General features: G+C 45.1%; 1 protein-coding gene across 7 annotated transcripts in view; it reads right to left on the bottom strand.

Moving 5' to 3' along the window:
- Positions 1–15,235, bottom strand: part of PALM2AKAP2 (PALM2 and AKAP2 fusion) — a 360,502-nt gene that overhangs the window by 146,631 nt on the left and 198,636 nt on the right. For all 7 annotated transcript variants that reach the window (XM_075931391.2, XM_075931392.2, XM_075931395.2 and 4 more), the window contains one exon: positions 10,631–10,713. In XM_075931391.2, coding sequence (XP_075787506.2) covers positions 10,631–10,713 — 83 coding nt within the window. The remainder of the gene's footprint in view (positions 1–10,630; positions 10,714–15,235) is intronic.

Raw genomic sequence — 15,235 nt, 5'->3', positions numbered from 1 at the left:
ACTCTACACCATTTTACCCCAGTCTACATCCCTGCTCTGACTTTTCCTATGGTACCTCTGCCTCTGTTTACCTAGTTGCCTCCTCTCTGGGAATTTGATTAGCTACAGCCCAAAAAACCTTCTGCTGTGTCAGCGTTGATACCCTCTCTGCTGAAGCACTACACTGGCATTTCAAGTATAGACAAGTCTCAAGTGGCACAGCTACATCCAGAGCTGAGCAGACCATTAAGCAGAGGTTGAAAGATGAATCGTGTTAACTCAAAGTGAATTGGGCAGTTAATACATTGCAGTCACAGGACAGAGGGAGGTTAGTAGGTTATGGACTGTTGTAATCAGCCATAAATCCAGTGTCTTTACGGAGTCCAGGGTTTTTAGTGTCTCGCAAAGTTATGAATTTATGCTCATCTCTTGAAGGTGTAGTGCAGCTTTCCTTTGAGGATGAGGACTAAAGGTCAACTATGGAGTGATTGTTTTGTGAGAAGCAGTCACCCACAGGTGCTAGTGTGTTTGCCTTTTTTTGAGCGAGTTCATTCACGTACACAGTGAATGTCTTGGATCAGTCAGTTACTGAGTCATCTGGTGCACTGGATGGGGTACACCATGTGTTATAGGAATGCGTCAGACTGTTGCGGGGGGTCTGATAATCAGAGCAGTGGTGAATGGTGATAATACGCAATTCTTAGAGATCTATCTTATGGCAAGGGTGCGGTGTCACCACCTTGATTTGTGTTGGTCCAGGAGAGAAGCTTGCTTCTGATGAGTTTGAGGAGGGAGTTGTCTGAATGCCAGAAAAGAGGAAAGTTTTAGGGAAGATTTGACTGTGTGGGGTCACTATTGTTTAATGATATCCTGTTTGGATTCCAGCGCAGGGTGGTATGTGAGAATCTGGTGTATAGGGCCAGTGTTATTTTTAAACAGGTTCTCTGAAGGGATTTGTGTGTCCCATTTCAAGATGCGAACTTCTTGTTTGGAGGACGTGTCCTTATGCGTTGAAGGTGGTTTTAAGTCTTTTTGTTGTGTGTTTTATAGCACCTAACACTAAAGCTCAGATCCCTAATGGGTACTGTTAGTGCCACTGCAGTATAATGAATTGAAGAGTGATGGGCTGGACTAAGATGCTGGTTTCAAGATTAAAGGTCAGCCTGCAGGAAGATGCAGGTGGACAAAGTCATCCCAAGAGGCAGTTAAGGAGATTTGGCAAAAGCACGTGTAGAAGTGACAGGAAGTGAAATGAGGGACTGCTTAGAACCCGCTTGAAGCATAAGCGATTGTCTATCTGGTGTACAAGGTGAGAAGCCCCTGAGAGGCTATAAAGAGAATTGGGATGTGAGTAGGAGTGGACAAGAAAGATTTCAGATAGTAGTATTTTGGATAGATTGAAGGTGAGTCCAGTTTAGAGGATGCTGCTGTAGTGAAGGTGAGAATCAGAATGGAAGGGGAAAAGTGGATTTTGGAAGAGGTAGCAGAAAAAAACCTGGCAGCATTAGGCCTAGAATGTGGTATGATAGGGAGAGTGCATTATATAGTAAAAAAGTTGCTAGGCCTTAAGGATGCTAATATGTGTTTATTTACTGCAGCAAGGGAGGTTTAGGTTGGACATTGGAAAAATCATCTTGTCAGGGTTGTTAAACACTGCAATAAGTTGCCTAGGGAGGTTGTGGAATGCCCATCGCTGGAGACCTTTAAGAGCAGGTTAGATGGACATCAGGGCTGGCAGATGGTGCTGGGTCCTGCCAGGAGGGCAGGGGATTGGACTTGATGACCTCTTGAGGGCCCTTCCAGTTCTAGTGTTCTATGATTGAGGTAAATTTGTAGCGGTTACATATTCACACGTAGGGAGTGCAGGCAGGAGCAGGTACGTGCAGGGAATGGATTTAAAAGCCAGCTCCCTATGAGCACTAGTTCCCACCTCTTCACCCTACCTGCCCCACCGTGCTGCTGCCTCTATCAGATATGCATCAAGGAAGGATATGTAGACACAGGCAGCAGCCAGCGGGGCAGTGGAGGGGGAGAGCAGATGGCTCCACAGGAGCTGCTATGTACGGGGAGCCAGTTTAAAAGCCTGCTCCCTGTGTGTACTGGGTCCCACCTTCTCCCCTCCCCTTGCTACCTCTGATACAAAGGCAGCAGCGGGGGCGGTGGGGGAGGTGGGGCGTGTAACTGTGTACATGGGTATACGTTCCTATCTCTACTAGGCAGAGGAAAAGGGAGGTTATAAAGTCAACAGCAGTGACACAAAGGAGAAACAGGGAGAAATAAATACAGGTGTGGTATAGAATTGATGGGGAGGAATGGTCTGTGCAATTTTAATTTTGAGATGGTGATATAATAGGGCATCTAGGAAGACAAGAGGCAAGTGGAGATGGGAGGCTGAATGGAGGGGGAGAATATATGGGGTAGAGAGAGGGAGCAGCAATAATTAACTACGGGGTGATGAACAGCTGAAGCAGTGTGACCTGATGAAGTTGGCCATGGATAGAGTACAGAGCCACAGAAAGCCCTGGGAGATACGGACAGAATGGAAAGCCACAGGAGAGAGACACAAAGAAGGTAGAGGGAGCCCTTTAAAATTATGCCTATTTGACTGCCTAATAAGCCGTTCAGATAACGTTAAGTGGATGGGCTTGGATTCCCACCTCTCCCCTTTACATTGCACAGAGCATAATGCAACCTGTACTGTTCCAAGAATTGGCTTCTCCACACTGAAGAGAAGACGTGCTTATCTTTAAGCGTGCATACAGTTTATTAGATGTGAAAGAAAATGTTTCAAAAATCTTATGTGCAGGGGAATTCTTACATTCACCTCCCGCATGGAAATAAAGACTTTAGGACCCTCGTAGGTTTAAATTTGCAGTATGGTGCCTGGATGATTATTTTACCACTAGCTTACTAAGGGTAAATATTCCACTATATCAATGTGAGGATTCAATTACCCTTTGATTATAAGGCCAGCAGGCACAAGGTTGCTGACCTTGGCCATAACATTAGAGACAGTCACAGAGGTTAACTGAGCCTATATTATTTTTGTCTAGTAAGACCCTTAGTATTTTTTAAAAGTGTTAAGCCATATTACTAACCTTTTCTGTCTCCATGCTGCTAAAGTCTTTAAGAAGCCCTTCTGATAAAGGTATTAGTTAATATGGGAGATTCAGGAGCTTTAAGCTACAGTTAATAAATTAAGCTGTCTTCCCTACCTGTAGACATCTACATCTAGCCTTCCGCATACCCTGGGTATAGTCTATAAAGATTCAAGCTAGTCCCAGCCCTCACAATGATGTTAGAATGGTCACAAACAGTGGATATGGCATTGACTAAGGAAGAGACAAGATCAAATCAAACTGGAATAGTTAAGTGAAGAAACCAAGGCTACCCAGAAGATCTTAGTACTTCTGAGGAAACTTCATGATAGAGTAAGAAAATTAATTCTTCTTAGTTCTCTAGTGATAAAAACAGCTCTTTTCTTGAACTACAAAGGAAAAAGTCCTGTTGACACTAGGGAGCCTGTGGATCAAACCCATGTCGGATAAGCACACATCTCACCATATTGAGTAGAAGATGGAGTTTTTAGATTCACCGTGTTTTCCCCACATCATAAGTGAAATCATGCAAAATGTAACTAAAGTGGATACTAGTATCCGACTGTAGACCTGCTAATTAAAGCAGACTGCAATCTATATGGAAATCCAGTTCTCCTCTACCAGACACTTTGCATTTTGATATCTCATTAGGTTACATTCTGAGTGGGCATGGTTATTTGTCTTTGGGCATGAAGCCAGGTGGGTGCATTTACACACAAGCATGACATGACAGTTTTGTTACTTAGCTTGGGAACTGCCAAAGGTGAGGCACATGAATGAAATTACAATTCCACAGGTCAAACATCATGGCTGTAATAGCTTTTGACAATTTCCATTGCTTTCAGCTCCCCTACCAATGCTGCATTGATATTGTGGAGGAGATTGAGCAAGAGCAATTAGCAAGGGATATAACTGAAAATGAATACTTAGTTTCGCAATCCTGAAAAGTTCCATAAACGATTCAGAGTCTCCTCGGCATGGCATCAATCCAGACTCACTGACTAGCATTAATGTGGTCATAACTGTTGTAAGAAGAGAATTTGGCCTATGGAGCATAATATTATAATGGGCAGGAGCCCGCTGGGGATGGCTTTAGCTACCTAAAATAGATTAAGTTGCTCTTTGAAATGGGCTCCTACCCTACCTTTGGGTTTAACGCAGAATGTTTAATGACTTGCAGGGTTGATGCCCAGAATGATGGCAAGATGTGGTACCAATTGGTGGAGGAATTCTATACCACACGTGCAGGTGTACATTTTAAAAGATTCAGGGATGTGGGGGGCCCAGCGCCTTGAGAACTCAGTATCCACTCTGACAGTCAGGGCTCCTTCAGAGGTCTAAAACTGAACATCCAAAACATGAAGTGCCTCAAGTCACTGGTCACTGCTGCCAAGTTAGGCCACACTGTAAAGAGTCAGTTCCCTCCTCTTTGCCTTGTTCTTGGTGCTGTGGCCTTAGGTTTTATAGTACCAGCAGCCCACTTTAAGAGAGCGAAACTGGCCAGAGCGTGTGGGACTGTTTTTCATGTCCTGCTAGTGTAGGTTATCATCAATGTAGATTCAGGGCCTGGATCACTGGTAAATATTCTGGCAATAAAGCAGAAGCAATTGGACCAGTGGTGAGGGCGGAAGCCTAGGACTTAGGAGTCATGCCCTGCAGGACTTTGGGCAAGTCAATTAGCTTCACATCCCCACTGCAAAATGGGGAATAGCACTTCTCTGCCTCACAAGGGTGTTAAGGGACTCAGAGGCTACGACTACACTGCAGCCTTTTGCCGGTAGATAGTATGCTGGTGAAGCACTCATTAGCATTTGTCACACTGTGGTTTGCATATTCTCTGCCGATGCTTTTTGCGCAAGAGGTTTTTGTGCAAAAACAAGCAGTGTCGACGGGTCCGTTTTACGCAAAAAACCCTTTTGTGCAAGATCCTTATGCCTCCTTTTTTGAGGCTCTTGTGAAAAAGGGGTTTTTGTGCAAAACACATCGGCACAGAATATGCAAATGACAGCGTGACAAATGCTAATGAGTGCTTCATTAGCATACCCTGCCAGCAAAAGGCTGCAGTGTAGATGTAGCCAGAACATGGTAACAGAGGCCACAGAACTACTCATGATGAACATACTTGGTCTCTTCAATGGTTTATTAAACTAGGAGGCTGCACAATGATGCCTTGTCTATGCCTGGCCACTTATGGGGGCGTGTAGGGCATGCCTAGCTACATAATGCAGTGAAAGACAGTGGTGCACAGCATACGTGCAGCAGTGAAAGACTCTGGCAGAGAGGCAGCAATGAGAAAAGACTGGCAGTTCTAGGAGCTGCTAGGGCTTTTCATTACAACATAGAAAGACTCTGGCAGCTCCCTGCAGCAGAATACATACATGCCAAGCAATTCAGTAATCTGCATGGTTTTCTACCCTAAGGCCAGATCTTCACTCAACAGGACAGTGATGCTGCCACAATCTTCAGGAATTTGATTTAGCAAGTCTAGTCAAGACTCTCTAAATCAAACTCAGAGGGTGTCCCCGTCAACAGCCAGTACTCCTGCACTTGCAAGAAATAAGGGAAGCCGACAAGAGTGTTTGCTCCCATCGGCCTCCTGCTGTGGAGATGGCGTGGAAACTTGAATCAAGGTTCATTGACTCCAGCTATGTTATTAACATAGCTGGAGAGGCATATTTGGATTCAACTTTCCCCTTTAGTGCAGACCTAGCCTAAGGTTCTGAGATGTCGTGATTGTGTTCGGCTAAACATTATGGTCTACGCGGTTATGCCTGTGCTAGGGTGGCATGCAGTGTTTGACTCTATACGCCGCCATGAGAGTAGATCTACCTTAAGACGGCCCTTGAACTGCTTCTCAGAGGTGTGGTCTCTGGAAAGCACTGTTTGCTTCCAAAGATCTCCACTGCAGCAAAGCCAAAATTGTGAGCTCAAGGGATTATCTGAGCTGCTGGCTCCAGTTTTTGCACGTCTCTTGAAAGGAAATTCAATCCGCTGGCTAGGATCAGTTACAACTAGAGCTTTGATTCCAATACAGCCTACCTACGGACGAGGCATTGCTACAAAAATCTGCAATTGAAGTGACAGATTGCCTACAATGAGCTTCCCAACTGCTTGTAAAGCAAACCCTGCAGAGGAAGAACAGAATGGTATACGCAGATGTCAACTCTCTCCCATTAAGCAGTAAGGAGGTTGGAAGAATAAAGAAAACAGCTGCAGTTGATACCACCCACACACAATCTCCGGTTTGAACTAGCACTACAAGAAGATCTCAAATAGCAGAACACGTTTTATTCTAACATCATCATTAAGAAAGCATCGCACCATATTATTCAAGCAGATCAAGAAAGTAGTGATTTGCAGTACGATTTTTCTTAAACTGAGTCTTCATGAACTTCATCTTGGCTCTTAGGCCTGGCTTGGTTGGCCCTGAAGGCATTACCTGTAGCCAGCTGACACTGTTAAAACATGGCCCCCCATGAACAAAGATTGATACAGGTTAAGCCTCTCTAGTCTGGCAAACTTGGGACCCAGGCCCAGCCTTAGGGCAAAGGGAGCAAGGCAACTCCCTTGGGCCCTGCATGTTCAGGGCCCCGCATGTTCAGGGCCCCGCGCTGCCCGGCTCTGCCCACCTAGCCACTCACTCACTGCCCTGTCTGGGAGTTGCAACCCAGCCTCTCTGCCTTGGGCTCCGCAATCTCTTTGGCTGGGCCTGTTGGGACCTGACCAATGCTAAACCAGAGAATTTGCTGTACCACAGGAGGTCAATATGGTCTAGCAGCATTACCAGCACTGCCACTGCTCACTTGGCTCTTACAAGACATTAGGGGAAAATTAGAGCTAAAGAACAGCACAAGACACTGAAAGCCAGGAATGGGTGGCTGTAAAACTATATGGGGCCACGGGGAACTTGGCCACACCCATGATAAAGTGGACATTCAGCTAATTAAAATCATGCTGGCCCAGAGAGTGCCAGACTAGAAAAGTTTAACCTGTACTACATTTAGTCACAAGGCCCAGCAGTTAAATGTCTAATACTGTACATCTTTCACTGGGGGTTCTACTTTGTCCTTGGCAAGGAATTGATATGGGCTTATTAGGTCTTTATTATCTTCACTGTAACACTTCTGTGCTCTGTTAATCTGCACAGATGTCCCATTGACTTGAACGGGAGTTACATGTGCATGACCTAGTTCACAATTTGGTCCTACAATCCTAGGTTTCATTAGGCTGGGAGGAATTTTATGGACCAGCTCTTCAGTTGGTTTATGGTGGTAGTATCAATGGAGCTATGCAGATTTGGTTTATGGTGGTAGTATCAACGGAGCATACAAGGTAGTTGCTCAGCTGATCTAAAACCAGTACAGGCAGTCCCCGGGTTACGTACAAGATAGGGACTGTAGGTTTGTTCTTAAGTTGAATTTGTATGTAAGTCGGAACTGGTACATATTGAAGGGGAAACTCTAGCCAAACATTTCTCCAGAGCTCAGTTTTATTCTCCCACACCTCACTTCCCTCAGTCCTTTATTCTCAAGCTGAGGTGTCTGCTGAGAAAAGCTGCTCCGCGTCTCCCTGGTCTGCTGGGGGGGGGGGGGGGGGGCGCTAGCTTCGCGTCTCCCTGGTCTGCTGGGGGGAAGCAGCTAGTGCGGGGTTGCCTCACCTTGTTTGTAAGTAGGGATCTGATGTAAGTCGGATCCATGTAACCCGGGGACTGCCTGTATAGCAATAGCTGTACCCAGCTTTTTGGGCTTAACCAAAATGGGAACCAGTCATGCTTCTTTGTATTAACATCCATCATTTCATTGGTTAACAGCAGCTAGGAGAATGGTGTTAGGGATTCCACAGAATGGGGTTTACATCTCAGCAAACTGCAGTTTAGAAAAGCAGATGATGCCTGGTGGTTTCATACTCTAGCACAAAACTAGTTACAGTCTGTAATCTGCAAGATATAAACCTCAGACTTTTCCTTGCAGTATGTGAAGCTCTGCTAAAGTTAGCAACTTTGGAGTGAAAGTTTCAGCTCTGGATATCAGATTCCAATAGATGCCAGTAAGGGTTCTATGATAATCTTAGAGATTCCTGTAACATCACATCAGGGCTAGGGACAGACATGCCAGACCCCTGGGAACGGTGGGGGCAGGCTCACCCAGGTAGCCCAGGACTTGGGCAGCAATTTTAAGACCCTTGGAGGTCTGACCACGGTCATGGCTGCCGTAGTGGCAGTTACCACCCAGAACCCTGGGCCCTTTTAAATTGCCAGGCCTCAGGGCACCTGCCCCCTTTGCCCACCCCTCCGTCTGCATCCCTGGTTCACAAAGTGTCAATGAAAACAGTGTCTGCTTTCCTATTAAAATGCACTGCCAGTGGCACTAAGCAATGTGTGGGATCGTTAAAGAAGACGGTTTCTGCACACATCCTAATACCTGAAGCGCTTGTGTCTAATATGTAGATTTGTGGCTATTTTATTGGTCCCTACTTGAAGCTACCTGGGCTCAGAAATTTAAAGACTCTAGGACAGATGGACACACACGGTCCAAGATATGATGTTTCCTCCTGTATTACAACCAGTAAGTATTAAAAAAAAAAGTCACATGTCCTGATTTTACAAAGTGCTAACTTCCTCCACTGCCCATTGACTTCAGTCCTTTATTTTGTGGATAAATCTGTTAACATTTCTATATAACCATGTATCATTCTTGGATAACTTTGTATTAAGAGATTTTGTATATACATATCTTGTTCTTTTAGATATATCTTTATGTTAAGCTTTCTTATAGAATCCTTGTATTAAGAGAAACCTTGTATCCAGTCTTTTCCATAGAAATTTTGTATCAAGCTCTTTATGCTATAGGTCTTAGGAATAGTTAAGGTAAAGAAATGTCTTTTGCTAGGAGTAGAATCGATCTCTCCCCTTTCCTTGATTGCCCTGTTGAAATGAATGAGGTGCGACTGGAGACTGAAAGGGGAGCATCTCCAGCAGCAGTTGCAAGGGTGGAGAAGAGCTGGGAGCCAGATCCAAGACAAAACCTGTGAAGTGAGCTCATTGACATATAGATGGTCCTGGGAGTCAAGCAGCAAGTGCCTGCCTTTAAAGGACCCTCTTTGAAGCAGCATTAAAAAAGGCAAGGTGATGACTAATCAGCTGCATGAGAGGAATAAATATGAGGCATCTTGCAGAGGGACCCCGGGTTTTCGTCTCGTCAACATCGGAGCATCGATCCAGATTGGCAGAAGCCCAGCTCCACCCCTCCCCCAACTAACTAACCTGGCCAGCGCAGTTAGGGGGAGCAACTATTGGTAACAGCAAGATGGAGTGTGCATGCGTGAGACAGTGCAGGAGTGTAATGTATCATATGCATGATAAAGTATTGATTGATCTGTGTATGTTCAATAAATGTGGCGTGTTGCCTTATCCCCCTGAAAAAGATCCCAGGTGCTTCTTTTAAGCACAACAATTTTCCCCGCCCCCATCTTTTAGTTTAGTCCAATTTTCAGACAACAGCATCTGCCTGCACCATCCATTAGAAGTTAGAACATAAGAACGGCCGTACTGGGTCAGACCAAAGGTCCATCTAGCCCAGTATCCTGTCTACCGACAGTGGCCAGCACCAGGTGCTCCAAAGAAAGTGGACTGAAGACAATGATCAAGCGATTTGTCTCCTGCCATCGCTCTCCAGCCTCTGACTAACAGGCCAAGGACACCATTTTATCCCCTGGCTAATAGCCTTTTATGGACCTAACCTCCATGAAATTATCTAGCTTCTCTTTAAACTCTATTCTAGTCCTAGCCTTCACAGCCTCCTCTGGCAAGGAGTTCCACAAGTTGACTACATGCTGTGTGAAGAAGAACTTTCTTTTATTAGTTTTAAGTAGGGACATAAGCAAAGAACAGCCCAGGAATGTCCACCTCTGGTCATGCCTCTCCAACAGGAGAGGGCACTCAACACATCTCAGGAACCCATCAGCACCTTGCACGCCTAGCTCAGATTAAGATGGTTGTGTAGGTATAATGTGGCGCTGTCCATGCGCCTTTCCTATGTTATTGAGCGGTTCCACATGCTGTGGTGTCTACATCTAAGCCCTGGAAAACTAGAGACCACCAATCTGGTTCAGGCCTGCTCTTCTGGTTCAGAAGAGCAGAGAGCTCTGAGAAGGGTCTACTGGAGAGCAGGGGACGGAGTCATTCATATAAACTAACAAGCCTATTTTTGCCATGACCTGCTGAAATTATTTTCCTGGGCAAAAACAGACCTGGCACTTGTGAGAACAGCCTGAAGAGTTGCTTGTTTTTAAATGCTCCAATCTGTGTTGCCATCACCTCTGCTAGAAATTCAAATATTTCAGTTATATCAGAAAAACAGTCCTCCGAAATCCCACTGTTGCATCAGGGCTTGCAATATTTAGGATAGGACCCACCTGCAGCAAGTCCGAGTAGCAGGCAAATTACATGGATAAGCTATTCCTCTCAAAGAGATTTCTGCCATCACTGTCTCACCTACTGTTGGTTTCCATAAATCCATAACTTGCAGCTATGTAGAGGGTGAATATGAACTTACCATTCCAGTGACTGCTGTTTCAGGGCTCTCACATGAGCACGATCCTCTCTGATCCTCGGGCAACACAGCCATTCCCTTCACTCCTATGAACAAAGTCAGGAAGAGCATCCTTAGACGTGTGTCTTGTTTGCATTTGGTGCTTGCTTTGATTCAGTGACAGGTCACAGTTGGCTCAATTTTGTTATGTTTTTAAAAGGACTGAATAGATAAAGAGATTCTTAAAGAGTCCATGCTATTAATCAGGGCTTCTGGTTTTAGGTTTTAATTGCTCAACAACAACAAAGCCATCCCATTTAAAAAAAAAAAAAAAAAAAAAAAAAAGAGAACCAGCAAGAGCAAGGGTCTGCAGGACAGACTACAGGGGCGTGTTTTATAAAGTACACAGAGATGTTGCATGTTTGATGTGCATAGACTCTGCTGATGAGCACTAAAGCTTCTCTAGTGTGCTTGATCATGGTGCTGTTTGTGTACTATGTTAATGCTTCATTGTGTGTTTCACAGAGCGATTAATTCTTATTAGTATATACAGACACAAAGATATTCCCCCAGCCTCCCTCCCCAGGTTTGAACATTTGCATCAAAAAAACCCTCCAACTGCCAAAGATAAATCTTGAAAAATGAAATAAATCCCCCCCCACCCCGCCAAAAAAAACCAACCAACCAACCAGAAACCCTAACAATAGAAATAGCTTTGACCATCAGTGGACCTCTGGGGCACAACACAGCAGCTGCAGAGTGGTACTATATTCTACCCAACAGCTAAGAGCAGGAAAAAGGAGAACAAGAGATCTAAGTGAAGCAGGAGAGACGTTTTACAGACACACGGCAAATAAGCTCAACTCCAATCTGGCCAGGACGCTGGGGCTAGCACCCTTGGCAGAAGGGCTAGTCACCACTTATCCCCGATTCTCATTTACACTGCTTCGGCAGTGCCTTGGAGGGGCCTTAACATACATGAGAATCAGGCCCTCACTTTCTTCCTTATCCCATATACACGGGGGCTACATCTACATTGGCCCCTTTTCCGAAAGGGGCATGTTAATTTCAGAGATCGCAATAGGGAAATCCGCGGGGGATTTAAATATCCCCCGCGGCGTTTAAATAAAAATGTCCGCCGCTTTTTTCCGGCTTTTAGAAAAGCCGGAAAAGAGAGTCTACACTGGCACCGATCCTCCGGAAAAAGCGCCCTTTTCTGGAGGATCTTATTTGAAGTAGGAATAAGATCCTCCGGAAAAGGGCGCTTTTTCCGGAGGATCGGGGCCAGTGTAGACGCTCTTTTCCGGCTTTTCTAAAAGCCGGAAAAAAGCGGCGGACATTTTTATTTAAATGCCGCGGGGGATATTTAAATCCCCCGCGGATTTCCCTATTACGATCTCTGAAATTAACATGCCCCTTTCGGAAAAGGGGCCAATGTAGACGAGCCCCTATTGGGTAGTCCACTGCTACTACTATGCTGGGGCATCAGTTGAAGATTAAATCCCAGGGAAGTGAGCCTCCGCCTGGGTCAAGCTTTTCACTTCTTGGAGAACCTTGAAATTTCCTTTGACAAGAGTCCAGAGGTGAACTAGTGTCAGCACTACTTCGCTAGAGCCGACTAACACACCCAGCTGAAGGCAACTTAAGTCTGTTTAAACAACCACCAAATTAAGAGTATATCCAAATCAATCTTAAGGCCCAAAAGGGACCTGAAAATATTTGCTATGAAAAACAAGAGTGAATGCTAATGTCTGACCCAGGGACAGGCCAGCTCCTGTGTGAGCAGTCATATACAGCGGTTTGATTACTTATGTTTAGATTTTTGCCATTGACCTAACAAAAACAGATTCAAGTCTGGGTCAGATGAATATTTACTCTGGAACCAACTCAGTTCATTTGGCAGCAGTCTCCATGCACAAGGATTTATATAAGTAGCTTCCACTGGTGTTATTAGAATGGCATTTTACATGTGTACAGGCAAAGAGGAGAATAGACCCAATAGTGTTGCACATATACATGCAATACGCTTTCATCATTTGCACTGCTACATTTATTGTGTAAGAAATCGTGGTCTAGAAGTTCAAGCAAAGAGTTTTATGCTTGCCTTCGATCACTAATTGACATTGGGCAAGTCAACATCTCAGCTGCTTTTTGATTGGATAGTTATTCTTTCAAAAGGATTGTCTGCCTGAAGGAAGAGACAACCTTTTCATTCTGAAGCTTATACATGGAAATATTCCTTTTAACAGAGTTGCTCATATGATAGTTTAGCACCGAGGGGAAAAGAATATTCCCACATAACACTGGTTATTGATTCGGGACTTTTCCGGCAGATTTCCCTGTAAGTTAAGCACTTGGGCGGCCATCTAGGAGAGATTCTAATGCTGCCGAGTGGATTAGCAGAGCACCCACAGCTGGCAGCATGTGTTTTTAATTGGTGGTGCACATCTTCACATGCCTCGGTGCACAGAACAAAACTTATTCCACCTATAGATGGAAAAAAGTTGTGGGAACACGTTTTTTCGGCATTACTCCCTTCCCCAACTCCCCCCCCCCCCGCAAGAGTGAATGAGAATGACTAATGGGTCATTTTGCTTTCATGTAAGGCACAGCGAAGCATTTAGTATTGTGGAGGAACATTCCAAAATGCTTACGGAAGCTTAGTCCTGTTAATTTTCAAATCAGTGGGACTGGTGTTCCTAAGTCCCTGTAGGTGTCTCTAAAAATCCCTCCCCACCTTTTTTTTCCTGTGATATTTGTTCACCTCTATAGTGAGCACATTCTGCAGTAAACAGGAAATTTAAGGCCAGTTTCTCCAGAGAGCTTAGCACACAGCAGCTCTAATTTAGGAGCTAAATAAGCAGACTGAATCTGGAAGCTGCTGGGTAGTGAGCACTTTTTAAAGTCTGATTATTTAGCTTACTAGACATTGGGGGCCAGATTCTGATCAGTTATACCTCACGGGATCAGCCATCACTCTCCTGCCCAATTCAGAGCCTGCAACCACAGACTCTAGTATCTATGTAAGCCACACACCTAGGCTATGTCTACACTGGCGGCTTCTTGCGCAAGAACATCTTGCGCAAGGGTTCTTGTGCAAGAAGTCTTGTGCAAGAAGTCATCCACACAGCCATGTGCGAGCTGTGCTTTTGCGCAAGAGTGCCCATGGCAGTGTGGACGCTGTCTTGCGCAAGAAAGCTTTGGTGGCCATTTTAGCCATAGGGCTTACTTGCACAAGAAATCCTTGCTGAGCATCCACACTGCCCGCTTGCGTGAGAGCTCCTGTGCAAGAGGGCTTACACCTGTTTTTTTTTAAAAAAAAGAGTGTAGCTCTTGTGCAAGGAGCCCTCTCACCACGCCGTACTGTAAATTTCCTTGTGCAAGAACGGCCATACTTGCGCAAGAAGCCATGAGTGTAGACATAGCCCTAGTGTGGTTCAGTGTCCCATGGAGAGGCACTTAGATCACTTACAGCAAGAGAAGAACATGGGCACTCTACAGCCTAAGCTGAGAGCCAGCTGGCTGTATAGCTCAAGCTGTAGAGACTCCTATACTAAGCTCCAGAAGGCCCAGATTCAACCCTTGTGGGTTACATCTACCTGGGCATTGGTCTCTATGCAGTGGGTTGAAGTCTGTGTACATGAAGAACAAAAGATCTGACAGCTGACCCTGGTATTCAGTAATGGGTCATTTCAGAGATCTGAGTGTCCACTGGGTGGATTAGGAGTCCTACAATACATTCCATTCAAAATAGTCTAGCTAGCACCACTTGACAGTACCATTATTACAGCCACTTGCTACTTATCCTGTCATCTGACTGTATAGCAAAGATTAAATAAATCAGCCACAGGGCAGTTCCCCATCTCTAGCTCCACTTATGCATAGCCCAGGGCTGGCTTCTTGGTCTCCTTTTATTTACTGCTGAGTTCAACTGAGAAGAGGGTTTGATGGGAGTTGAACAATAAGAAAGATGGGATAACACAAAGGAAATGAAGCTGAGCTAACAGTCTCTCTCCTTGAGAGATGCATATGGGCAAAACTGGAGGGAAAGAAGCTGCTGTAATTGAAGATGGGATGGAGTTAACTGGCAGTGTAACTAGGAAGTTTGAACCTACAAGGAGCAGAGAGACAGGATGCCAGAGCTAGAGGAATGTGTTTTGGTACAGAAAGCAGCTGCCCATCTCCTTGGTAGCAAAGAAGTCAATGGTTACAATATCCGTGCTCAAATTGCTTCTGGGTGCAAGCCAAGGTGTTGATCAACTTTAAAACTCAGAAGAATTTGGGACCCAAGTACCAGAGCAGGGATGTAACAGCTACCGCCAGAGAACAACACCTCAAGGTTATAAGCCTGCTCCTATCTGAGCAGGTGAATGAGTAGGACAGATGTTCCTTGGGAACTTGCTGAAGTCACCGGTGCAGGAGAGGAACAGTCAGCCTGAGCTACCCTGGAAGGCCAAGGCATCTCGTGCCCAGAGCACAGACCCAGAACTGAAGAAAAAAATTGCATGCTTGGTCTCCTTCTGGAACATTCCAAACTGTGCAACGTGTAAGAGCGCCAGCTTCCACTCGCTGCCTCTTGGCCATGTTTGTGCCTCTTAGATGTCAAGAGTGACAATGTCTTTTCATGGT

This window comes from Pelodiscus sinensis, chromosome 6 (genome assembly GCF_052426305.1).
Source record: "Pelodiscus sinensis isolate ZL-2025 chromosome 6, ASM5242630v1, whole genome shotgun sequence".
Taxonomy (NCBI): domain Eukaryota; kingdom Metazoa; phylum Chordata; order Testudines; family Trionychidae; genus Pelodiscus; species Pelodiscus sinensis.
This window is presented reverse-complemented; position numbering and strand designations above follow the sequence as displayed.